General features: G+C 38.9%; 1 protein-coding gene across 3 annotated transcripts in view; it reads right to left on the minus strand.

Moving 5' to 3' along the window:
* The window catches only part of fcho1 (FCH and mu domain containing endocytic adaptor 1), a 97,053-nt gene that overhangs the window by 24,115 nt on the left and 45,445 nt on the right, over positions 1 to 27,493 (minus strand). For 2 of the 3 annotated variants that reach the window (XM_061975802.2, XM_061975803.2), the window contains 9 exons: positions 20,189 to 20,280; positions 13,953 to 14,027; positions 12,116 to 12,257; positions 11,865 to 12,017; positions 11,421 to 11,525; positions 9,377 to 9,475; positions 9,171 to 9,267; positions 7,860 to 7,974; positions 7,723 to 7,747 (listed from right to left, as the gene is read on the minus strand). In XM_061975802.2, the coding sequence (XP_061831786.2) occupies positions 7,723 to 7,747; positions 7,860 to 7,974; positions 9,171 to 9,267; positions 9,377 to 9,475; positions 11,421 to 11,525; positions 11,865 to 12,017; positions 12,116 to 12,257; positions 13,953 to 14,027; positions 20,189 to 20,280 (903 nt within the window). Of the gene's footprint in view, positions 1 to 7,722; positions 7,748 to 7,859; positions 7,975 to 9,170; positions 9,268 to 9,376; positions 9,476 to 11,420; positions 11,526 to 11,864; positions 12,018 to 12,115; positions 12,258 to 13,952; positions 14,028 to 14,650; positions 14,844 to 20,188; positions 20,281 to 27,493 lie in introns of those variants that run through there. The other variant, XM_061975806.2, reaches the window with a different exon arrangement.

A 27,493-nucleotide genomic window follows, 5' to 3' on the forward strand; every position in this document is an offset into this window, starting at 1 on the left:
AGTAGTGTGCAAGTGTCTTTCTGCAAAGTATTTCTACAGCCGTGGTCATGTAGTGACATAAATTATGGTATTATGAGAGGTATTTATTAAAGTCGGACTACATAGGACATCACTGAAGGCCGAGGTGTGAAATGCATGGCCTGTGCTTAAAAAGTTTACACATCTGCTTTTTTACACGCCTAGTCCCTGCGTCTATTGTGGTAGCTTGGTGCTGCAAGGTATTCCGAGGTGCTGCGAGTCGGCCAGTTGCTGGGGTAGTGACCTTGTTTGTCAGCATGTCTGTGATCTTCTTTTAATTCTTTTTTTTTTAATTAATTAATTAATTAATTTATTTTTTAATATATTTTATTAATATTATTTTTTAATTTTCCCCTCCCTCAGGGGGGGGGCTCGGCGGGGCGGTTGCTGGTTGTTCCATCTCCATCGTTGGGGTCCCTGCGGGTGGGGTGGGTGGTTCCCGTGGCCCTGTGCCTGGGTGGTCCTGCGGCGGCCGGTTTGGGTGGGGTGGCCGGGGGATGGCCTCGCCGCGCTCTCCGGGGGTGGGGGGTGGGCTCGTGGGGGCCCGGTTGCCGGTGGGGCGGGGGCGGTCTTCCCGTCCGGTTGCGGGGAGTCTCTGGGTCCCTCGGGCGGGGCGTCTCGCCTTTCTGCCCGTGTGGGGTGTGGTCTCTCGCTGGCTTGGGGTCTGGCTGTCCCCTGCTTTTCTCGTGCCCTGTCCTCTGCCGGGTGCGTCTGTCTGCGGCCTGCTGCTGGCCCTTGTGGGCGGTACGGTGGGTCGGGCTCTGGGGTTCCTGTCGCTGGCCGGCTTGGCTGCGTGGGGGCGGTGGTCCCTGGTTCCCTGGGCACCACGCCTCCTGTTTGTGGGTTGGGCTCTCGGGGGTGATGGGGCCGTGCTCTGGCTCCCACGCACTCTGGGAGTCGAATGTATTGTACATGCAAATTCACATATGCTCACATACGTACATAGGTACCTACGCTCCCACATACATACACAAATACAGTACATATTTACCTACCTAATGTTCGTACATCCACACGCACATTCAATATACAAACATACACATACACATACTGTACATATACATTCACTGTACAAACACATATACACATTCTGTACATATACATTCATTGTACAAACACATATACACATTCTGTACATATACAAGTACATATGCATACTTACACTCATGCACATAATCACGTTTCATCAAACATATATTAACGTTGTTGCCCTAGGGTAAACTGGGTGTAACACATGGCACACTGACAAAGCTTAACCTATTGTGACTATAACAATCTACAAGGTTAATGTAGGTTGCTTCTCTTTCTCCCCCTCCATTTTTCTGCATTCTTTCGTATCTCAAGTTATCATTACGTATATGTATTGTTGCATTTAAACAACTGTATTGTTGATAATAAAGGTAAATTATTGGTATTGTTCATTATCAATAGCGCTATTTCTATTGGTATTTGTATTGATCCATTTGTAGTGTAATAATGCTCATTGTTATTTCTGTATTATTTTTTATTTTTCGCTAACTGCTTATTTGCTATTACTTTTACCATCATATTTGTACATGTCATATTTGCTGATGTTGCTCTATTGTTGTTGTTGTTGTTGTTGTTTGCTGTTGTTGTTTTTGTCTCTCTGTCTAATCCCCCTCTTGTCCCCACAATTTCCCCCTCTGTCTTCTTTTTTTTTCTCTTTCTATCCCCTCCTGCTCCGGCCCGGCTGCACTAAATGATAATATAAATACATTTAATAAAGTCAAATACAAATAAGGCAACAAGAGAAGTATCCTACACTTCTCTTTTGTAAAGTAAATCTGAACAGCCGACATGGGCATCTACATCAACTATATGATTTGCCTGAGAAGCTGGACAGGACATTAAAAAAAAAAAAAATAAAATAAAAAAAATTTAAAAAAAATAAATAAAAAAAAAATAAAATATTTGATTTCTTTATTTTTCCACGTTTAATATGTTTTTTCGATTTCTGTATTTTAATTTTCAAAGTACTGCTAAGAGATGTGTTTTAATTGCTGATGCGTGTTTATCAAATTTTTAAATGCGCTGGAAAACAGCCCGTTTTGTACACAATTGAGCTGCTTTCAATACCTAGTAGTGTGCAAGTGTCTTTCTGCAAAGTATTTCTACAGCCGTGGTCATGTAGTGACATAAATTATGGTATTATGAGAGGTATTTATTAAAGTCGGACTACATAGGACATCACTGAAGGCCGAGGTGTGAAATGCATGGCCTGTGCTTAAAAAGTTTACACATCTGCTTTTTTACACGTGATCGGCAATCCCAATGATTTAAGATTGCATATTAATTTAACACCAAATTAAAGAGGGAAGTTTGCCAAACACGTAAAAAGACATTACAACCTGCGATAAAGCTGGATTTTCCAGGAAATCACCAATAAGCTGTCACACGGACCAAAGCGCGTGCACACACACCTGAGCTTGGATCATAACGTAACTATGATCACTTGTACATAAATAAAATATGTAGTATTTACAATATTATCAGAATATGATCAGAGGCACTGCAGTTGGCTAAAGCATTATTTAAAGCAAACTATAGCTAAAGGACTGAACAACAACCCAAAACTTCCTTTGTACACATGGGTAAGTGTGGCGAGAGATTGTTTACGTATTACCTATCACGCTTTGTAGTGGATGTAAATGGGTATAATTTAGAATTGGGTATGGTGCTCAGACGGTTGTAACTGTGTGGACAGGTGTAATTGTGTGGCACATTTATGTAAACTTGGGGCGGCATAGCGTAGTGGGTAGAGCAACCGTGTCAGAAACCTGAGGGTTGCAGGTTCGCTCCCCGCCTCTTACCATCCAAAAATCCGCTGCCGTTGTGTCCTTGGGTGGGACACTTCACCCTTTGCCCCCGGTGCCACTCACACCGGTGAATTGAATGATGAATGATAGGTGGTGGTCGGAGGGGCCGTTGGCGCAAATTGCAGCCACGCTTCCGTCAGTCTACCCCAGGGCAGCTGTGGCTATGAAAGTAGCTTACCACCACCAGGTGTGAATGAATGATGGGTTCTACATGTAAAGCGACTTTGGGTACTTAGAAAAGCGCTATATAAATCCCAGTTATTATTATTATTATTATTATTGATGTGTTGGTTTTAATTTGTTTGCACAATGTGCGGGAAAGGTTGTTTGGATAGCTACATGTACTGTAAATGTACTGCTTTATTATTCATTTAATACACATGGTTGTTGGCTGATGATAGTTAGGCTAAGCCAGAAGAAAATAGTAATTTAGAAAAACTTTATAATTATTAAAAAAATGTTTAAGAGTCGTACCGCGGGCCATAGTTTAGACACCCGTTCTTGGCCTTGTTCACACTGCAAGTCAATTCAGATTTTTTGCCCATATGCGACCTGTATCAGCATTTTTAGTGTGAACATTGCAATTCCGAATTTTTGCATATTTAAATCAGGCCTTTTCTGTATGTGGGTATACATTGGATATATATGCGATGCGTCCTACATGTGAACGCTCGCGCGCTCAGGTCACATTCTTCAGACAAGAACGTCATCAAAAAACGAGAAGCGTTATAATTATTCACCAAAATAGATGGTTACAAAATAAATAGTTGACAACGGAGCAGAAAAACGGTGAAAATAAAATGTGTTAGGAACTCACGTGAAATTTCAACCAATCCTGTCTCCGACTGCTCGCTCAGACACTCTTCAAGCAAAATATCCCATAAAACTGCCAGAGCCAAAATACTTGTCCTCTTCCTTCTTAATCTTCTACACGCAAAAATTTAGTTAAAAAATGTTGACTTTGATTGCGTGCGACGTCATGACAGCATGTCTTATACAATATAAAATCCAATATGGTCGACAACACTGTCTTTTGTTTGTCTGCTTGTCAATGTGCTCTGAATTTTTATCAGTTTTAGTCTCTTTTATAGCCAATTGTACTACTTTTAAGCTTAACAATTAATGAAGGAAGGCTTACTTCCAAAATGTGGCTTTCTGACTGCTTTTATTGGACTTGAAAATCTGTTGACCTTCCACTTGCCACGGCCTGGATCTATTCCAGGCCCCAGCTTGGCCTTCCACTGCCTACAGACTGGGTCTGCCTAGCGTCATCTTGGCCTTCCACCAGCCACAGTCTGGATCTGTCCTAGCCTCAGACTGGCTAAGGCTGGCCCTCTGCTAGCCTTGGCTTGGCCTTTCAACTGCTGTGGCCTGGACATCAGAATTTTGAATAATCTAACCTGAGTAGCTAGTAAAACAATTTAACAATGAGTTATGTGGGCTCTATACCGAGGATGTCGTTGTGGCTTGTGCAGCCCTTTGAGACACTTGTGATTTAGGGCTATATAAATAAACATTGATTGATTGAGTTTGACACAATCTCTCTATTTAAAATTCATGCTTTTTCCTGGACTTGTTCTTTCTTATAAGAAACTTGGCAAAGTATAGGAGTCTGACAAGGACATTGCTATAAATGGATATAATGCTAGAATTCTCACATGGCCAACCTCTCACAATTATAGGGTGTTATAGACCTCCCTATGACTCCACTGAAGCCCTTGCCTCCCTTGTATCCTTTATGAGTGGGTTAAATATGCTAGTGAACTTCTCTTGGTTGGTTATTTAAATTTTGATTCGTTGACTTCCTCTTCTGATAATCTTAAAACTGAGTGTAACTTACTAAATTTAACTCAATTAATCACTTTCCCAACTCGACCCAATACTAAAAACCCATCAAAATCTTCTTTACTTGATCAAATCCTAACCAACGCTCCACATAAGTACACTTATACTGGGGTGTTTGTCAATGACTTGAGTGATCATAGTACAATTGCAGCTATAAGAAACTGCAAGCTTCCAAAATCAAAACCTAATGTTACACGCAAAAGACATACTAAAAACATTTGCCTCTGAGCTTTTATACACGACTTAGCTGCCTTTCAGTGGAACGGAGTTGTGTTAATTGAAGATGTAGTACGGATAGCGTTAGAATATTTTTATACTGAATTTCACATATACGGTAGTCAATAAACATGTTCCTTTCAAAAATGTTTAGTTATATGTCGAAATAATCCCTGGTTTTCCTCTGAAATCGGAAACGTTCTCAAAGAGAGAGCCGTTGCTCGGGCCAGGGCTCCAAAAACAAAGACAGAGGTTGATTGGCTTGATTCGCCATCTTAGAAATAAATGTACTTCGCTTATTAAGAGAGCCATGTTTGACTTTTACCTGAATAAATGCAAAAAACATAAATGACCCCAAAAAGTTTTGGCAAACCATAAAAGCTTCTTTAAATCATGTGACAACAAATGACTTTCCAAGTTCTTTAATTACCGGTACTCAACCTGGTACTTTGTTTGATAAGACAGCTATATGAAATTGTTTTAATGAGTATTTATTTACTGATGGGTCCTCGTTTGATTATTTGAATCCTCAATTGTCAAATGTTGGTCTGACAAATGCTAATATACCAAATACATAATATATAGACCCAGCACCTGCACTTTTGAGTTCACCCCGTATCAGTATTTGAGTTAAACAGTGCACTAAAGAGCCTGGACAAGTAAAGCTGCAGTACCTGACCAAATTGAACCCTTTTTCTTAAAACTGGCTGATGATTTTGTTGCTAAGCCTCTCTCGCATATTTTTAACAAGTCTGACAAGTAAAAGCCTTAAAAAAATCTGGAAATCAGCCTTTGTTCTTCCCCTGCTAAAAGGCGCTGAACCCACAAATATAAATACAGATACATTTCTAAATTATGCATTTTAGCGAAATTGTTTGAGAAGATCATCAGTAACCAGCTGAAGGATTTTTTAGAATGAAACAATATTTTATCTGTTTCAATCTGTTTTTAAAAAACAGCATAGTACTATTACAGCTGTCCTTAAGGTCCTAAATGATTTAAACAAGGCTCTAGACGGCATGAAATATTGTGTCGCTCTATTCATTAATTTGTCAAAAGCATTTGACATAGTAGACCACAGTCTGCTAATGCAACTCCTTCATCAGATTGGATTGTCTAAAAATGCAGCTGCTTGGTTACTGGACATTACCAAAGGAGTTCCACAAAGCTCAGTGCTGGGGCCCATTTCATTTTCCATCTACATAAATAATCTTTGTAACAATTTGTCAAATGCAATGTACCATTTGTATGCAGACAACAGCATTATTTATTGCTGTTCAATGTTCTCAGGCTTTTTTGAGTTTTTACAAGCTGCTTTTGATGTTATCGAGGCTTGCTTATTTGATCTTAAATTGGTTTTAAACACAGATAAAAGCAAGTTAAAGGTTTTCTCTCATTCAAGGCTGCTACTGGAAAACATTCCGAATATTGTAACATCAAAAGGAAACCCTATAGAGCAGGTCTTAAATTACAAGTACTTGGGATTTAATCTTGACCAGGAGCTTTCTTTTAAAGCCCATATTAACAACTTGGTCTCTAAGCTTAGGGTAAAGCGTGGTTTCTTTTCTAGAAATAAAAATGGCTTCTCTCTTAAAGTCAAAAACAAATTGGTGACAGCGACTTTCCTGCCCGTAATTCATTAGATGGATGGATGGATGGATGGATGGATGGATGGATGGATGGATGGATGGATGGATACATGGATAGATAGAACTTTATTGATTCCTTCAGGAGAGTTCCCTCAGGAAAATTTAAATTCCAGCAGCAGTGTACAGAATTGAGATCAAATTTAAAAAGTTAAACGTAAACAATGGGTGTATAAATAGAAATAAAATAGAAAATATTACAATAAGAATAAAAATAAAAAGCAACAATAAGAATAAAAATATAACAGTAAAAATAAGAATATAACAAGAGAAACTAGGCAGTAGTGACCATGTTATGAAAATGTATTGCACTGTTATTGCACTGTTTATGTGCTTTATTCTAGTGCTTCATTTAAATGCCTCCAATCCTTGGACACCGTTTTTCATTCAGCACTAAGATTTGTAACTGGCTGTCGTCATCTCACCCACCACGGTCAACTGTATATGAAATTAGACTTATCTTCATTGAGTGCACGCAGATGCACACATTGGCTGACTATCATTTATAAGGTTCTTCTACATTTAATGCCTCCCTACTTGCGTACTTTGTTACAAAGAAAAAACAGCTCTTAGGCATTACTTTCTAACAATTCTTTTGCTTTAACTGTTCCTTGTGTACGGACTGAATTTGGCAAAAGAGCTTTCAGCATTGCTGCTCCTCTAGCATGGAATAAATTACAAACAAAACTCTCCGGGCTACTTTCATTTGGAGCCTTCCGTTCCATCCTGAGGGACAGACAGCGTGAGACGTTTGCACAGTGCCTGTGTTTTTAAAAGGTGTAAATCTTAATTGTTTTGCAGTTCCCTTTTATGAATTTTAAAATGTATGTTTTAACGTATTACTTTTCTGAAACTTCCCTGTGACATGTGCTGCTGACCTCTTGGCCAGGTCACCCTTTTGAAAGAAATCTCAATGGGTTTCTTATCTGGTTAAATAAAGGTTGTATATGCGGGTCAGATTGCATTCACATTAGCAATCGCAATTTTTTGTAACGTGAACGGCCACTAAAAAGATCGGATTTGACCAAAAAATCTGAATTGGAAATTCGACCATGCAGTGTAAACGTAGTCCTACAGTCCTAGTAGTCTGATTGGATTCATTATGTCATCCCTCATAGCCGCTGCTGCAGTGTTTGCTGTAAATAATGTGGAATACTGACCGGTGCCTCCGTTACAGCTGAATCCCTGCAAAACAAACACATTGGAATTATTTGATATAAACAAATTGAAAATAGCAGAATGAGTAGAGGTAGTCAAACAGAGAAAGATCAGGAAACATGGATTTGCATGCACTCACGTAGAATCTGGCTCCTTATCCCTCTTGCCCAGGCCAGGGATCCTAAAGGCTTTTGCACGACTCTTCTTCCCCCCATCGGGTGCTACAGTCATGTACTCCTCAAAAACAACCAAAGCTGCAGCACACATACACAGGAGTTTAATTCAGACTATGAGACTAATTAAAGGCACGGGAAGCTTTTGCAGTTCAATTGGGGCACTATTCTCCCGTTTGCACTGAAGTGTTTATTTACGCGTTTGAAGGTACACACGTCATATTCTCTCATCCAGCCTGCGGACACGCCCACCCCGCATAAGTTCGGCAAAAGTGCTTGAGTCTGGAATGAAGGGGGGGCTTATAACAAATGAGGACCTTTTTTTCAGTTGTGTGAAAATCGTGCAGCCTGGAGTGTCATTGACATTCTTGAAAACAATAACAATTTTAATTTGAAAAAACGGTATAAATCCAGGCAGTGCTTGTCACGTGAACGCATGCTGCCATGGTGATGTAGTGTGTATAAACACCGTAAGAGCTTCTTCTTCCTGGCTGCATGTGAATAATATTCTGTACATGAATTGATTAACGTGGACTTAAACAAGTTGAAAAACTTATTCGGGTGTTACCATTTAGTGGTCAATTGTACGGAATATGTACTGTACTGTGCAACCTACTAATAAAAGTTTCAATCAATCAATCAAACATGAAACTTTGTTTCACTTGTTTTCATAACTATACTGATGGTCCTCTTCCGCCGTGGTTGCACTCACGAAACAATGTGCATTTTGAATTTTTGATAGTTTGATACAGAGTTTCTAGGTGTCTTAGTTGAAGTGATCAGAATAGATTTAAAGTTTTATGGAAGTTTCTTTTATCATTTTTTTACGTGTGTCTATACTTAATACTAAATACTTAAGTCGACAAAGTCGACGGGAGAATGCGTGGAAACACCAACATTTAAGGATTGCTCCACCCAAAGCACACTTCTCGGGTAAAAGGCACACAGCGACAGACTTAAGTCGGATGTCGCGCAGTAGTTACGATATTTAACTTTTTCACTATTGTCAAGTTTTATGAGATACTGAATTTGAGGGTTTTAGTAGCTGTAATCATCAAAAGTATTGATAGATTAAGTAGTGATTGAATGTATAGAATACAAGAGTTTCACTTTTTGATTTGAACTACTGAAATAAATGTTTATATCTAAATTTACTGTGATGCACCGATACAGAAACATTTAAAATTAGCTGGATTATTAGGTATCGCAAGACGTGGTGTGTTTGTTTCTCTAGATGCTATTCTTGTAAGCGCATTTCTACACAAGGTAAACAGTACCTGGCCTCTCCTTGCCAGTGCCCTTTAGGTCTGCAAATTTCTGGATTAGATTATTAATGCCAATGTTTTCTACATTTTGCTTGAATTCCTCATGGACCTGCAGAGCAGAGAATAATGATTATGCTCTCCATAACCAGAAATATGACAATAACAGACTTTGTGTAACAATCTGTGTTGTCTTTTCATTGTCACATGAAAATACATACCTGTCCAACCTGAACATGGGTGTCTTCTATGGAATGGGAATAGCCTTTTATCAGCTGTTTCATCTGCCGCAAATGGCCCTCCTCAATTTCCTGAAATCTCTACATGAACAACAGATAAGCACAGTTTTAGTCTTTCATTTGATCGACAATAACGTCATCCTATTTCATAAAACTGTGCTGATTCTTTTCACCACTGAAATTAGGATTAGTTTGAAATGCCTCCAGAAGCAAGTACAATACTACAATAAAAACATTACTATACAGTGGTATCTTGATTTTTGTTAGTAACCCCTTCCAAAAAGTCAGACGAAGACAGAATCATAGAAAAATTTAACCAATTTTCCCCCTAGGAAATAATATACATCCATCAAAACATAATAAAGTATAGTTTCACATGTTCGAAAACATTTTGAAATATATATAAATGATGAACTGACTGATGACTGAACATTTAACATTACTTCTACCTAGGAGGAAGGCAATAAGGACTTTGTTTTCAGTTCTTTCTTGAATTCAAGTGTTTCTCATTCTTTATCAAAATGCTGGCATTCACAACTTTCTTTGGCCCCCTGGTGGCTTATATTGCACCTAAAGAAAAAAATTGCCAACACATGGGATTCTTTGTTTGAGCAATGAATTCTGCAAAATTATACTAGTTTGACTAGTTTGGTATGCACAACAGCGTATCATGGCCAAAGCAGTAAACGAAAAGCAAGGTGATGCATGAAATACATTAGTTCGTCACCCCCACCCCTTTGGGGACGTATTTCTTTCACGCCCGGCCTAATACATTTGAGAACCTGATATATACGTACAAACCACTCTCTGAGTTGCTGGCACCAGCAACTATGACACCTAGCTGAAGACATGTGTATTGTATGGCGTAGTGGGAAGAGCAGCCGTGCCAGAAACCTGAGGGTTGCAGGTTCGCTCCCCGCCTCTTGACATACAAATCGCTGCCGTTGTGTCCTTGGGCAGGACACTTCACCCTTGCCCCCGGTGCCGCTCACACTGGTGAATGAATGATGAATGAATGATAGGTGGTGGTCGGAGGGGCCGTAGGCGCAAACTGGCAGCCTCGCTTCCGTCAGTCTACCCCAGGGCAGCTGTGGCTACAAATGTAGCTTACCACCACCAGGTGTGAATGAATGATGGGTTTCCACTTCTCTGTGAGCGCTTTGAGTATCCAATAATAGAAAAGCGCGATGTAAAATCTAATCCATTATTATTATTATTATTATTACCTTATCATGCCCACCCCACTATATGAGAAGTGCTGGTCTAATAATTATAAAACATTAAAATATATTTGTATTTCATCTATGCAAACATGTTTTAGCACAACCAATAGGGGCAACTAACTTGTTCATATTTCCTGGTTGAGCCTCTGTTTATTAAGTCGAGCAGTGCTTCCACCTCGCTGGAGGATTTTGTATCGCTCAAGAATGAAAAAAAAGACGTCAATACCAGAAGTCCCTTGACTCTCAGACCCCCTGACAACTGTCCGTGCTCCACTATTTGAGAAGCACTGCTTTAGACAGACAATAATTGTCCGTATTTCCAGTATTTATAATCTCTTTTGAGGGTATATTTGTGCTTTTTGGACTCTTATCTTGAATTTAAAAACACAGATTTAACATACATGAAGAGGGATTTCAAAGGAATAATAATTATTTAATAAAACAGGAAAACAACAAATGATTGCATTAAATGATGTGAGTTTTTTTCATGTTGTTGTTTCTTCTTAAACAAATTATCTTAAAGAACTTGGGGTTAATTGGTGCATTGTTTAGAATGCAAAATTAAAAGGCAGTCATTAAGGTTTGTTGAGGATTTCCTTGGGAACAGCAGAAACCGTAGTTGGTGACTAACGTATTAATGCAGAATGTACGAGCAGATCAATAGTTTCAATTATGGGGGAACTAATATGGTCTAATCAGCCAGGGAGTAAAGAATACAATTACGACCAATTACCAAAAAGGGATGTACGCGGGTTTAGGCGAATAAATAAAAAACTTGGGAGGTCTTAAGAGTCAGAGCTGACCTGGGTGGACTCGTTCATCTTCTGTTCAAACTCTCCTCCCACTCGATTGTACTTCTCTATGCACAGCGTAAAGGACTCGGCCGCTTTTTTAGACTTCAGCTCCGCCTAGTGAGAGAGAAAAGCAAAAAGGAGCCCTCTTTAAGGACTGACACAACAAGTCTGGCCTAAGACTTGTGGGGATATTTGTATTGATTACAGAATAAACAGAAAGCAAAACATTACCAAGCTTTTATAAAGTGCAAAACAAAAGTTCTTCAACTTTTGGGACTCTGACTGAAACTAAAGTCTTTAAGTTGTGACAAAAGAAGGGTAAAACATATCTAAATAACAATCAACACATCATCTTCTATTTCTCTGGTAATTATTTCAACAGGAAATATATTTTTTCAAACTCACACTTCTGTCTAAAGTTACAGGTGCCTTTCAGAGTAAGACTGATCTTACTTTTTCCAAATCTTTCTGTGGAGCTCCCTCCTTCCTGATCCGCTCCAGCTCTAAACATTTGGTATGGTAACCCTCTTTGGACTTCTGAAGGTGGCCATTTTGGACTTGCAGTGCCTGCACCGCCTCCACTGTCCCCACCAGCTCCTCTTTTGTCTGAACATTACGCACACGAACATATGAGATCTGCAAGTGTCGGCGTGAAAGATACGACTTCAAGAGCCTGAGTGCTCTTCACAATGAGTCATTTATACCTTTCGGTGAATTTTGACCTGCTCATCTGTGTACTTGTTGATGTCCCGGATGAGATCATTCATCTTTCTCATGAGCTCAAGATGGCAGAGAGCCAGTTTGTCAGAAGAGACCCTGAACACATCCCACATTGGCGCAAATGTCCTGGGGAAACACAAACTAAGCAATTACGATATTACAGAATCCCAGTCTTTATTTGTAACTTAAGGACCAATAGGGAGAGGCTTAAATAAATTAAAGGAACACTAAGTAACTTTTCAACCTTCAGAAAATATTTTCAAAACTTTAGGGATGATACATTGACTATCAACTAGTTGAATAAGACCTCTGTCATGGCCTGAAGGGGTCTGTATCTCCTTCACTGGCACTAAGCAACTTTGAGGAGGGTGGCAGGAACCCTGCCACACAAAAAACTACAAATGTGCTAACTGCTTTACGGCATACGTCCCTCCCCCTTTTTTACATTCGTTAGAAAGACGGAAGTTGATGCTAACGCCTACGTGCAATTACAGCGATCATGGCAGAAGCTGCAAAACAACCAAAGAAACAAAAAGTTTTGTCTGAGTGGCCAAAAAAACTAAACAAGAAAGGAGGGGACCCAGATAAATGGACAGTCCTGGATCAACACTGGCCCGGCTTTTACTTGCTGGCGTGAGTTCAAAGACAAAGAGGAACTTCAAACTGATACTGCCTTGGCTCTGTTCCTGTTGGACTCGTAAGTAATTTTCGATGCTCAAATCAAAATGATAATTCTAATGTTAGCTATCAGAAATGTGCGTGGTAGCAATGAATATCCACCAGCTTGATAGTTTCACACTGACACGACTAGCCAAACAACAAACTCAAAAGTACTGTATGAAGAAAAAACTATGCGATGACTGCAAAACGCAAATATACAATTTGAGCAAAATATGTAAGTTCCTTGATAACTGCTGTCTCAATCAGCATTAGCATTGCAGAGGTACGGTCAAATGCCATTGACCAACATACTGATATTAGTCCATTCTTGAGCATCAGTGGCTGTTTGGGGCCATGTAATACGTGAGAATACATATGTACATGGGATTTCTTAGTTGTTTTTTTTTATATATCTGCAAATATTTCACATGGTCATTATGCAGTATTGTGTGTAGAATTTTGAGGACAAAAAATAATTTATTCTACTTTGGAATAAGGCTGTAACATAACAAAATGTGGAAAAAGTGAAGCGGTGTGAATATTATGCAGGTGCACTGTATGTTGACCGCAATCTACCTGTGGCGGTGGTTTGTGGGTTGGGGATAAATGATGCCATAGTCTAATATTCATAATCGCCCACTTTGGGAGGGACAAAATGTAAGCAAAAAAGATTAAATGAATGGGGTGGGGATCTGGGGGGCGCACAGCATGACCCGCTGCTTGTTGAGAAGAGCGATACGTGTGAATACTCGCTAAATATAACCCAAAAATCCCTGGCATTACAGTTCTCTCCTGCTACGTTGTCTCGTTCTCAGGCAGACCAGGTGTGAATGAGGTGTGTTAAAAAGTTGAGTTACGACGCCATTTACTGTACGGCAATTAAATGACAATCAAAATATACACAGCCCCATAATAATGTGTTATAACAGGATGAACACCTAATAATCCCTGTGTTGAATTACTGTATGATGAAAAGACTCGGAACATTTAAGAAGTACACAAATAATAAATAAGACAAACCGTGAATGTGAACATTTGGTGGTGCAGACGGTACTCATCCATATCTTATACGCAGCCAATGTGAGTACAATAGAGCCAACACGCTTCCAACAGTACACATTTTATTGACACTTAACTCTGTATTTACATGCACTCACTCACCCTAATGAGCTTCCATTGCTGGCCATCTTAGCCAGCTTGCCCATGGATTTGGAGTAGGTCTCCTCAATAGCAGCTCTGAAAAACAGGATTATCAAGTCCACATATTTAAATTTCTACAACAACGATGCATTTTATCAGTGCTAAGTAAATGCTGATACAAGCCATGCTGAAATGATTAATGGACTAATTTAACAAGACTGCGCATTAAACTTAAAAAAAATCTGCAAGCATTAAACTTTAAAACAATCTGCAGACCCCGGAGAGAAAAAGGCAAGAAACTCGATCCAACTATCCGTAGGGTGGATGGAATAACTTGTAACAGAGGACTGATAGTTTAATTTAAACATATAGATGTTCAAATTCTATGTTTGTGTAAGAATTAAGACTTTGTCCATTTTTGGTGGTTTTGGTGACAATCAGCGCATCAAGAGAGAATGGATCCATCCTTGTGAAAAAATTGCAAAAGTTTTTTTTCTTCATTTTTTTAAACCAGGCGTCTTCAATATTTTCCAGGCCGAGGACCTCAAACTGATGGAGATACTTAAATAGCCCGTATAACACTGTGTTTTCACCTAAACTAGTCCTAAAGGTACCTTGATATTGTGCTGTATATTCAAATAGTACACAATACAGCGCTGCTCATAGCTAGCGGTTAACTAGCACCACTGTTTTGAAAATATTTTATTATAATAATTTACGAAAGTCCTGGGTTCGATCCTGCGCTCGGGATCTTTCTGTGTGGAGTTTGCATGTCCTCCCCGTGACTGCGTGGGTTCCCTCCGGGTACTCCGGCTTCCTCCCACTTCCAAAGGCATGCACCTGGGGATAGGTTGATTGGCAACACTAAATTGACCCTAGTGTGTGAATGTGAGTGTGAATGTTGTCTGTCTATCTGTGTTGGCCCTGTGATGAGGTGGCGACTTGTCCAGGGTGTACCCCGCCTTCCGCCCGATTGTAGCTGAGATAGGCTCCAGCGCCACCCGCGACCCTGAAGGGAATAAGCGGTAGAAAATGGATGGATGGAATCATACCAAACAATATATTGCTAGAATCGGTTTGAATCCAGACTTGTCATCCCGAGCATCATAATTGAGATGAAAATGTATACTTAAAGACATTTAAATTTGTGAGGAATTAAAAAATAAAATAAAATACAAAATATAAATATCACAGAACACCGTATTATTACCATTTGTGGTTTAAAACAACAGATTCACATGAATGAATAACTATATTTTTCACAAATACATATTTAATTGAATAAAAATTGTCATGAGGCCTGAATAACATGACTGGTGTTCATGGCCGTCCTCGTAAGTGAGGTCTTACTGTATTGTATCTGCACTGTTTACATTTAATTGTATTCAAGACAACAATATTCCCAGATTTAATTAAAGGCATCACAAAACAAGGAAAAGCAGCCTGTATGGATGACATTTATCAATACCAACAACTAATTTATCATTATTCTTGAAAGGGTAAAATAACACTCTTTTGTCTATAAGACGTACCCATAGTGTGGGGGTTGGTAACCCGCGGCTCTTTAGCGTCGCCCTAATGGCTCCCTGAAACCTTTTCAAAAATGTGTGAAAATGGAAAAAGATGGGGGGAAAATATTCACAAACCTTCCGGTTAGAAATCCCACTGTTTTATGTTATACATGCTTCATTGATGAGAGTATTTGGCGAGCACCGTTTTGTCCTACTAATTTCAGCGGTCCTTGAACTCACAGTAGTTTGTTTACATGTACAACTTTTTCCGACACTACTACAGAAAGACGTGTTTTTTGCAATTCCTTCTTTGTCTCATTTTGTCCAATGTTTTATGCTGTTCGTGAATGCACAAAGGTGAGCTTTGTTGATGTTATTGACTTGTTGGAGTGCTTATAGGGCATATTTGGTTAGTGCATGACTGCAAGCTAATCGATGCTAACATGCTATTTATGCTATCTGTATGTACAAATTGCATCATGATGCCTCGTTTGTAGGTATAATTGAGCTAATTTAATTTACTTTACTTATGTCCTCTATGTATTTAATTTATATTTGCATGTCTCATGACATATCATCTTTATGTAATATTGGCTGCATTTCTGATAGTTGTTGGTGTGCCATGTTGTTATAGACCACCGCCAACGTTACCCTGCTCGCAAAGATTGTAATAAATCCCATGCCATTTCCTTTATCACACACACATCGAGACCTTTGGCCATTCTAAACCAGTAATTTCCAGGATGTATCTCATCCTCTGAGAAACCTCCATTTTACTAATGCTTTCCAATGTTGTAAAAATGTGTACAATAAATATTAAATTTCAACATTTCTGTCAACGAAAATTTGTATCAGGCTGCGACACATGGCTAACATGAGTTTGAGTTTGAGTTTATTTCGAACATGCAAGCATACAACATGATACGTCACAATTTCCAGTTTCTCTTTTCAACATGTTCGAAAAGGAGTAGGAAGAAGGAGAGCTTATTTAATCCTACCCCTTTTCTTTTACATAATAGTTGATAAAACTTTTGTTCACTTCCTGTTCTCAATTTATTCACAATATACTCCATAAGTAATCACAATAAAAATAAATACATAAATAATTGGTGAAGTAAGTTATATTTCATATGATGAGATAAGTAAGATTATTTTGAGAATGAAAGAATGGATGGATGAAATACATTGGACATGGACACTAACACCATGTGTTGCCTTCATTATTACACAAAGTTTTTGCGGCTCCAGACAGATAACTTTTTGTAGTTTTGGTCCAAAATTTTGGGTTTCCGACCCCTTCTATAGTGATATAGACACATAAAATATTATCAAATAAAGTATGTTGTCTTATATTAGAAGCCTTTTGGGAAAGTAGATACAAAAAAGATGGATTATCAGCACCAGTCACGTCCTGCGGGATCCTTTCCTGACAGCTGATTTGTTGTCTGTCTCAGGCTGTCAGCTGATAAGTGCATTCCCCTTGTAAGGAATGTGCACAGGCCCTCTGAATCAATTTCAGGATTATATCACTGGCCTAACAGTGCATGCAGTGTCTTTACTTTTTGTAGAAGCACATTATTTGGCTTCAATTTAATCATTACTAATCTCTCACTGGAGTAGATCTAATAAAGCAAAACATTTATTTCGGTGAAATACCACTTCTCCTCCTTCAAAAGTACAGTGGAACTCAGTTAGGCTGTGTTCACACTGCAGGGTAGGATGTCCAATTAGGATTTTTTTTGTCAAATACAATCTTTATATGTAGTCGTGAAACAGTGATGCAAGTTCCTAAAACATACTATTTTTGCCTGTTTCCGAAGAATTATGGCGTTTGTCGTTTTTTAATGACATATTGGTCAAATAAACGCGACCCTATTATTCAGACTGCAGTCACATTGGATCCATAGCTAATATATATCCACATATGAAAGAGCCTTGGGTAGTAACATTTGAAAAAAATCGGAATTGCACAGTTCACAATGACACAAGGGAAACTTGTTTCTAAGGCCTTGTTCACACTGGAGGCCATTCTGATTTGTTGCCCATATGTGACCTGTATCATATTTTTTCATGATAATGTAATCAGTGTAATTCTGAATTCTCCAAATCCAAACCAAGCCTCTTTTTTATTTGGATATGAATTGGATATGTATCTAATAAGAATGCAGTCTGAACGCTCTGGTTGCGTTCATCCGACCAGTAGGTCATCAAATAGCTATAGCGAAAATAATGTTTTAGGAAAAAAGTGCAGTTCCCCTTTAAATATAATTTTTTTCCCCCATTTGGCCCTATCTTTGGCGCCGGGAGGGATATGCAAATATATGAGCAGGATGCCCAGAAGAAAGATAATAGAGTGAAAAGGTACATTTTCTATATTTAATAAACATTTTCAAATTATAGAGCGACCGCTCTATAATTTGTTTTTTGTAAAATTGCATGCTTTCGTAAACATTCGCCCCTGTCGGCCACCATATGTACAAGTACAAGTGGAAAAACAAGCTATCCAGTACACAGTATTAAAACGAACATGCCAAAGTCTTGCAAGATAGTGGATATATTGTAAGTTATGACATTAGGTCAAATTTTGTGTGATTTGTGAAAATTGGTGGAAATCTGAATTTTAGGTGCATTGAAAATTAGGTTTTCACTTCATCTATCTTAAAAAGAATATGATACTGCTTTATGAAAGTTCAATATCAACAGCTTTCCCTGGCCTGATTATTATCTATGGTGGGATTTTACTAGAAGGGTCTGGAGCAAACTATTTAGGCATGAGTGTGTGGGAGACATTGCACTTGTAAAGTAGCACAGTAGTGAAGACAGAGGTCAAAGGTCACAGCAGAGATTGTACAATGAGAGACTTGTCTTTGCACCACAGTTTGAATAAAACCTCTTTGCCGAAGCATTGATCGTGCACTTGATCGGCATGAAATCCATAAGGGTTTGTTAATACACTGAACCAAAATACAAACCCAACACTTTTTTTTTTACTCAAATTTTTCATGAGTTGAACTCAAAGAGCTAAAACTTTTACTGTATACACAAAATACCTATTCTTCTAAAATACTGTTCACAACTCTGTCTAAATCTGTGTTAGTGAACATTTCTTCTTTGCCAAGATAATCCATCTCACCTCGCAGGTGTGGCATATCAAGATGGTGATTAAACAGCATGGACAGGTGTGCCTTAGACCGCCCACAATTAAAGGCCACGCTGAAATGTGCAGTTTTATCACACAGCACAATGCCACAGATGTTTTGAAGGAGCATGCAAGGAATGTCCACCAGAGCTGTTGCCCGTGAATTGAACGTTTATTTCTCTACCATAAGCGGTCTCCAAAGGCGTTTCAGAGAATTTGGCACTACAACCGCAGACCACGTGTAACCACACCAGCCCAGGACCTCTACATCCAGCAGGTACATCTCCATAATCGTCTGAGACCAGCCACCTGCTGCAACAATTGGTTTGCATAACCAAAGAATTTCTGCACAAATTGTGAAAAACCGTCTCAGGGAAGCTTATCTGCATGCTCGTCGTCCTCATTGGGGTCTCGACCTGACTGTAGTTCGTCGTCGTAACCGACTTGAGTGGGCAAATGCTCACATTTGATGGCGTCTGGCATGTTGGAGAGGTGTTCTCTTCACGTATGAATCTCGGTTTTCACTGTTCAAGGCAGATGGTAGACAGCACGTGTGGCATCATGTGGGAGAGCGGTTTGCTGATGTCAACGTTGTGAATGGAGTGGCCCATGGTGGGGGTGGGGTTATGGTATGGGCAGGCGTATGTTATGGACAACGAACGCAAGTGCATTTTGTTGATGGCATTTTGAATGCACAGAGATACCGTAACGAGATCCTAAGGCCCATTGTTGTGCCATTCACTCCAGACCATCACCTCATGTAGCAGCATGACCATGTTGCAAGGATCTGTACACAATTCCTGGAAGCTGAAAACATCCCAATTCTTACATGGCCAGCATACTCACCATACATGTCACCCATTGAGCATGTTTGGGATGATGTGGATTGGCGTATACAACAGCGTGTTCCAGTTCCTGCCAATATCCAGCAACTTAGCACAGCCATTGAAGAAGAGCGGACCAACATTCCACAGGCCACAATCAACAACCTGATCAACTCTATGCAAAGGAGATGTGTTGCACTTCGTGAAGTAAATGGTGGTCACACCAGATACTGACTGCTTTTCTGATCCCCAGCAGAACGCCAATAAAGCAAAACTGCACATTTCAAAGTGGCTTTTTATTGTGGGCAGCCTAAGGCACACCTGTGCAATAATCATGCTGTTTGATCAGCATCTTGATATGCCACACCTGTGAGGTGGGATGGATTATCGTGGCAAAAAAGAAGTGCTCACTAACACAGATTTAGACAGATTTGTAAACAATATTAGTGAGAAAGGTATTCTGTGTATATAGTGAACGTTTTAGATATTTGAGTTCAACTCAAGAAGAATAAGAGCAAAAACAAAAGTGTTGCGTTTATATTTTTGTTCAGTATAAAAGCTAAACATTTTACATAATGCTGGCTGAATGTCATCTATTGCTGTACAGGGCGGATCTACTAAGATCGAAATAACTGTGCACAAGCGTAATAGATCAGCTCAGCGTGTGTTATCAAGTTTGCACGTGTTTTAATACACACAAACCTTGAGTCGATAAGGCTCTAAGTGTGCAGAGATTGTCTTCATCGGCAGAGACAGATTTTCAAAAATGCGCACGAACCTTACCTCTCACGAACAAACTCAGCGAGCTCCTTTGTCGCCAGCTGGCCGTGCTTCATGTTGTGGTAGAGCACATCAAAGCCGGCATTCTTCTCCCCCTGCCAAAACATAAATAACACAAATGAAGAAATACAGACACTTGCATATACATATCAACACCTTTCTGGAAAACGGCAGGAAGCTACTGTATGAGGTTGATGAATTTTGTTGATCAGGTGGAATTTGATTGTGATCTTAAATAACACTAACATGTGATTTCATTTCTAAAATGTTGCAGATTTTTTAATTAATGAGCTGCATCACAAGAAAACTTGTCTAGGACTACCTGGCTTGTTCTCCCTGGCAACCAGCAAACCTTGCCAGCTCGGGCAAGTTGACCCAACTTGCCCTGGTTCCTGACGTCTATCGTTCATCAGCTCACAGGAGCACATCAATTAATTGACTTCTCCTTTAACTTGTCTTTATTAAGTGTTATACAACAGGTGTTTCTTAGAAACAGGGATGTGAGCACCCTTTGAGAAAAAAAAGAGGACAATTCCTATCAGCACAAAGTGCTGCCACACAAACCCTGAAAGACTACCTTAACTGCAATTGGGTGCAGTTTTACATTATAATTTACCTTTGATTTATTCTCATCTAACTTTTTTTGGCTGTATTTTTGAGACGTTTATGTCCCATGTAATGTGACACAATTTTTTAGCTTTTTTACTAGATAATTTACTAACATTATTATCATTGAAAATGTAGTATAGCATTCTATAACATGCATGCAAATAACTCAGAAAACATTTCCCATTTGGCAACTCTATCCTGTAGCCACGCCCCCTTCCAGTGTTGTGACTGCTGTTTATAATTCGTCACGTCAAACATATACCTTTTCGCTGGCTACTATTAATAACTCTAGATCTACAACTGGTTCAGAACGAACAGTGTTCAGATTGTAATCATCCAAATATGATTAATAGCAAAGTGGACAGCCGTCAACGCTGTGGCAACAAGTAAGCTAGCTAGATGGTTAGAGAACTAGCGAGCTTGTTTCGGTGCTCCTGATCCCAGTCCTGCAATTCAGTGTGGGGATTGGGCAAAAGGAACAGAGAGTACCTGCGACTGAGGCAAGCATTCAACAAATTTTGTTTGGATTGTATTTTTATTATTTCATTAAAAAAAAAAAAAAAAAACACAGGAATTGTTATTTTGACGCAAAAATAAATGTTTAAAAACGCGGACTTATGCTTTTTTGCAGAAATTTCACATGCCTGTAGAAAGACAGAATGAAAGTTGCAAAAATAGACACTAAAATTACACCGTTGCAGGTCATTGAAAATTTTCATTAAATAGTTTTATCCACAGTTGACAGTCACTTAATTTAATCTATAGTAAATCTGCATATTTGAGCAAGTGCATGTTGTATTCCAAGCTACAGTTCTTTCAGTCAGCTCTGCAGGCAAGACAGCTGCTTTTTAGGGCCTAAAATATCCCGTCGGAGAAGAACAGACCAATTCCCAGGTACCAGGGGAATGCCTGGAATGGCAAGGAAGGCAAGGAAGGTGGCCACACAAGCACACACACACAAAACCTGCACTGAGACAGACATGCTGACTGGTCTTCTTAAAAAAACTCACAGAAAGCAGTTTTTGGAGACCTATGTGGATGTCAATGGCAGGTTTGTCGTTTTGATGACTTGTCAGCTCATTTTGCAGAGCAACCTCTGAGCTTTTTTAACTGACTTATCACTCTAAGAATCACTTCACCAACAACATACGTAACATACATGGAGTACTAACGGTTCTATATAACCATAGTACGAACTGAGAAGTTGAACAATTATGTATTGAAAAAAATATATATATTAATTTTAGGATTTTAGAATGCATGCATTTGTTTAATGTAAATTGTGTCCATTTCTCACTCAAAACAATCATCCCACCAAGAAACATTGATCATTTTGAGTAAATTATTATATTGTAATATTATTGTATCATACTTGTCCAGGGTGTACCCCGCCTTCCGCCCGATTGTAGCTGAGATAGGCTCCAGCGCCCCCCGCGACCCCAAAAGGGAATAAGCGGTAGAAAATGGATGGATACTGTACTACACTACAATTAGTGTGGCAGAAGTCAAGACAACATTATTTTGTAATGTTGTCAAATGGAAAATAGTGTTGTGAAAATGGTGTGCTTTAGTGAAGGCCATTTTACCTATCGATTAGTGTGTTCAATTAATCGAATAATCGGATTAAACACAAGTTATAGCCTTAATTGAACCACAATTGTCTCTGGTTATTCCTTTTTTTTTTTTTTTTACAATCAATGCACATCATCAATGTTGAAATTGTACTTTTATGTGTGCACCAATGAAAATGAAAATAAACACTTTCCGCTGTTTGCCGCCAGACAGATAACGGCACCAACACACCTCTGCTCTTAAGTGTGCTCTATTACGACGGCAAAGCAGAAACTACATGTGAAACTCAAAAAAATTGATTATCATCCAAAAGTCTATTCATTTCAGCAATTCAACTTCAATAGTGAAACCAATATGTTATATAAACTCATTACATACAAAATGAGATATGGCAAACCTTAATTTGTTATAATTTTAATGATCAAGGCTTACAGTTTTTAAAACCCCCACATTTTCTGAGATTTTCAATTCGAGGTTTTCATAAACTGTAAACCATAATTATCAAAGTTATATCAAAATAAATAAATAAATATCATGAGTCATATATTATGTTCACCTTGTAAATCTAATTGCTGAAATAAACAAACCTTTGCACAATATTAAACATTTTTGAGTTTCACATGAATGTTCACATATTTAAAGTTCCGGGTACTCCATGCGGTCCGAATTTGATACAATTTTAATAGTTACACTCAAACGGTTAATCGAAGCAACACAATTGATTGATTTGATTGATTAATAAATACCTATGGCGGTTTTATGAGACCTGGAAGGGTAGTGGTTCAGACTGGTCCGTAAATTTAGCGTAGGCATATTAGCATTGACAATACTGTCCATACTTTAAATTAGTGCACATTCAAAATTGTCCAGATGTTTTTATTTTATTTTGTACAAACTGTATTGTTGTTTGAAAATAGTACAATTAATCACACAGTAGTCCTGTCTGTGTCAATCGCTCGCCAAAGAATTTGTCCCTTTCCTACAGTTGGCAGGCTACTGCTGTTGCAACCCGACCCTCGCTACAGATAGGTGAGCTACCACACACACGCATGCACATAAACTCCAGAGCACCTGTTCACTGCCGCTGACTGTCTAGTGTTAGTCATCGGTTTGAAAGAAATTTGATGTATTATAGTAAATCATATGTATAAATATTTGAAAAAGAAGAAATACAAGCACACTCGTCTTTGAAAAGGCAAAGGTTACCAAATATTTACTCAAGGCGTTGGTCCTAATGACGGCAGCCTCTTAATGGGTAACATGTACAGTGTTTGGCAAAATAAATTGTCAGAGATCATGGGGTTCACACTGTACTTAGTTTAATGTTGATTGCTAGATTTTGGAATAAAACTAAATATTTAGTGTGCCATTGGGGTGATCATGTGTTGCTTCAGGTAAAACTGCAATGTAAAATGCATCCACAGTTATCATTGTGTGACTACTTTCTGTTATGACAAATGGCTTCATCTTAACCACATTTACTCATCTTTTTAGAGTCATGTCAACTTTTTGGATGTGTGGATTAGCATGTAGTGGGGATTCACTGAGCCGTGTATTTAATCAATGTATATATTGACAAGACATCAGAAGTGTTCTGCAGAAATAAATGGCTCCTCATAAATTACCCTTTTTGCTCAAAGCACAGCATTCAACAACAAATCTCTGGCCTTGATGCAGTTTTCATCAACACCACACACTTTCCCCGCCTCGCCAACAATGTCACCCACGGATTAGCTAAAGATCCCCTCGTTTTTGATTCAATATATTCTCCACCATAGTCCAATAATCCAACACAAGGTCTTCAGTACCACTTATTTGCTCTTGACATTTGAAACCCTAACTCTTGCCACTTATTGTAACTCACCAGCTGCATCAACAAAAACTGGCCATCAAGCTAACTTTGTGACACACCTAAAATTATTATAATTGGTTCAAAATCCCTCACCAGAACTTTACGCTTACCATTTATGGCTTCACTGGTACGGCTTCCTTTACCATACGTAACAGTTGTGTCATCTTTGACTAAACTGTCTAATACAGGGCTGTACAACTAGGGGGCCAAATCCAGCCTGGAAATCAATCAATCAATTTCCTTTATTTAACCAGGTAAAGACTCATTGAGATTAAAATCTTTTTTTCAAGAGCGACCTAACAAAGAGGGCGGCACAAACAAAGTTACAATAATAATTACAGCAAGACAATACAACAGAACAGCAGCAGTCATACCACAACAGGTCAAAAATAATTTAAAACGATTAAGTAATAATTCAATTTAAATAAATAAATAAATAAATGGGTTGTACTTGTATAGCGCTTTTCTACCTTCAAGGTACTCAAAGCGCTTTGACACTACTTCCACATTTACCCATTCACACACACATTCACACACTGATGGAGGGAGCTGCCATGCAAGGCGCTAACCAGCACCCATCAGGAGCAAGGATGAAGTGTCTTGCTCAGGACACAACGGACATGACGAGGTTGGTACTAGGTGGGGATTGAACCAGGGACCCTCGGGTCGCGCACGGCCATTCTTCCACTGCGCCACGCCGTCCCTATTTAAAAGCAAGTACATTGCCCAAGAGAACTGGTTTCTCGATCTTTTAAAATGGACTTAAACTCCCCTAAAGTGATCAATTCTGGTAGCCTCAGATCTTTCTGGATGTCATTCCATGACCAGGGAGCAGCATAACTGAAGGCTTTTTTTTTTAGCAAGTTCTGTATTGGCTCTAGGAACCAACATGTGGAGGACATCATGTGAGCGTAGGCTGTAATGACTGGAGTCTCTACACACAAAGGAACACAGATAGGTGGGGACAAGTCCAAGAAGACATTTATATATAGAAACTATCCATCGAGAAAGTCTTCGGGCAGTTAAAGATGGACAGTTTGCCTTTGCATACAGAGTGCAGTGGTGGACAAGATTTCCACAACCAGTAATAAAACGTAAGGCACCGTGATATACCTACCGGCCTCTGGGTTCAATTCAAAACTTAGGAGACAAACATTTTGCAGCAAATTCCTAAAAACACTAGAGTGCTCCCATTGTACAGAGGAACTTGGACCATTGTAAACAAATAGGCAGATCCCTGCATAAGATCAATTCTACCTCTAAATCACTTTAAAATGCATTTAAAAACTGGCAACAATACTTCATTTACGTTCCATTACCTGTATAATAACCAAGCTGTGGTGACATTGTTATTGTAAGACCAAACACTGAGGAACTCTTTTTCTAGCGTAGTAACACATCGCCATATTACGGTGTTAGCCGTAATAGCTACGGCAAGAGATAAGGTAGCTTCTACGTCAACACGAAACGTGTTTGAGTTTGTAATGCACAACTATGGAATACGTCACCAATTCGTACTGACTGAAAAACATCCATTCATCCATTATTTACTGCTTGTCCGTCTTGTGGTTGCGAGGGTGCTGGAGCCTATCCCAGCTGGAATCAGGCGGTAGGCGGCGTATACCCTAGACAAGTCGCCATGAACAATCATATTACAGTATCTGTTAAGTGTTAGCCCACATTTCATGTTTTGTTTGTACACATCTGAGTTAGCCAGACAGTGTATTTACTGTAGTTGTCCTAACACGCATGGTGTGCTGCGTGTATCATAGTCGATATTAAAGTGACTCACTCGATGGACAGTTGTTCGTCTGGTCCAGCTAGCCAGGGACGTTTCCTGTTGATTTTGGGTATTCAATCCATTTATGTCGAAATAGCTTGGCTCCAAGTTCCATATTTAAAGCGTCAAAGTCGCTTTCACCCCCTCTCCTAGCTTCCGTTTGCTCCAACGTCTCACTTTTCCTTTGTGCTCGCTTCTATAAGCAGCATTATATTTGGCTTCAAAAGTATAAGGTTGTAAATGCTCATTTGTCCAAAAATAGTCGTCTTTGCTGTCTGTTACCAAGTCTGCCTGTTTGTTGCCAGAAGTCAAAAGTGCGCTGCTATGGAAACAGAAATCAATGCACTGCAGAAATCAGTCCCGAAAATTATTAAAATGATCAAATTACCGTAATTTTTGTTACATATTGTTATGAACGTGTCTGTTACTCCATTATATATATATATATATATATATATATATATATATATATATATATACATACATATATATATATACATACATATATATATATACATACATATATATATATATATACATACATATATATATATACATACATATATATATATATATATATACATACATACATACATATATATATATATATGCTTGCAGTGTGTGTATATAAAACATTGCTCGAGGGTTTTGAAGTTGTTTTAGAGGGCTTTGAAGGCTACAACAGTGACTCCCATTAGACGCTCTTCCAAGCGTTTTTTTATCATCTTTAAAAACGTAAAAAAAAGTTGTGTTTTTGTCTCTCATAGTGATTGTGAAGGATAGGCCAACATTTTAAAAAATAAAGTGCAGTTCCCCTTTAAGTCCACTCCTTTTTGGCAGTTACAATTTTTTTTCGTAATGTGATGTATGTGTTGCTGTAGCTTATTTTCTTCAGATGCAGTCAGTAGTCATTTGTTCAACTTCTTTATTTATACTAATAATGTTCCTCAAGGTTCCGTTTTAGTCCTCTCTTTTTCGTCATTTAGGCTAGTCAACTGGTGGCGCACGAGTTCAGGTCAAAAAACTTGTGAGAGACAAATTTTTGCCCCAGATTCTTAAAAACACTAGAATGCTGTCACAGAGATGGTCTTTGACAATCTTTTTGCAGAAGGTCCTTAAAAACAGCAGAGCACTCATGTAACTCACACAAAATAAACAGACCAAGACTGTAGAGCACGTCGGTTCTGCGTTTAGAATATGCGCCCCCAAAGCAATTTAGTTGATCATCCCTGGTCTTCCACTACTTTGACAAACATCAAACTCATCACCAGCAAAATAAGCACATGGAGCCCAGTTGCACTTTATAATATTGCTCCTATTGCTGGAGTTGCCGACAAACATACATAACAATAAAAATACTTGTTCACCCTGGACAAATTTCACAACCCACAATTGAATAAAACACATAAGACAACTGAAAACCCACTGACAGCCTTCTTCAAGTGCCACAATGCTATAGCTTCTGATGAAAAACCTTCAGGCTGATTTATGCAAA

This window comes from Nerophis lumbriciformis, linkage group LG14 (assembly GCF_033978685.3).
Source record: "Nerophis lumbriciformis linkage group LG14, RoL_Nlum_v2.1, whole genome shotgun sequence".
NCBI classification, from domain to species: domain Eukaryota; kingdom Metazoa; phylum Chordata; class Actinopteri; order Syngnathiformes; family Syngnathidae; genus Nerophis; species Nerophis lumbriciformis.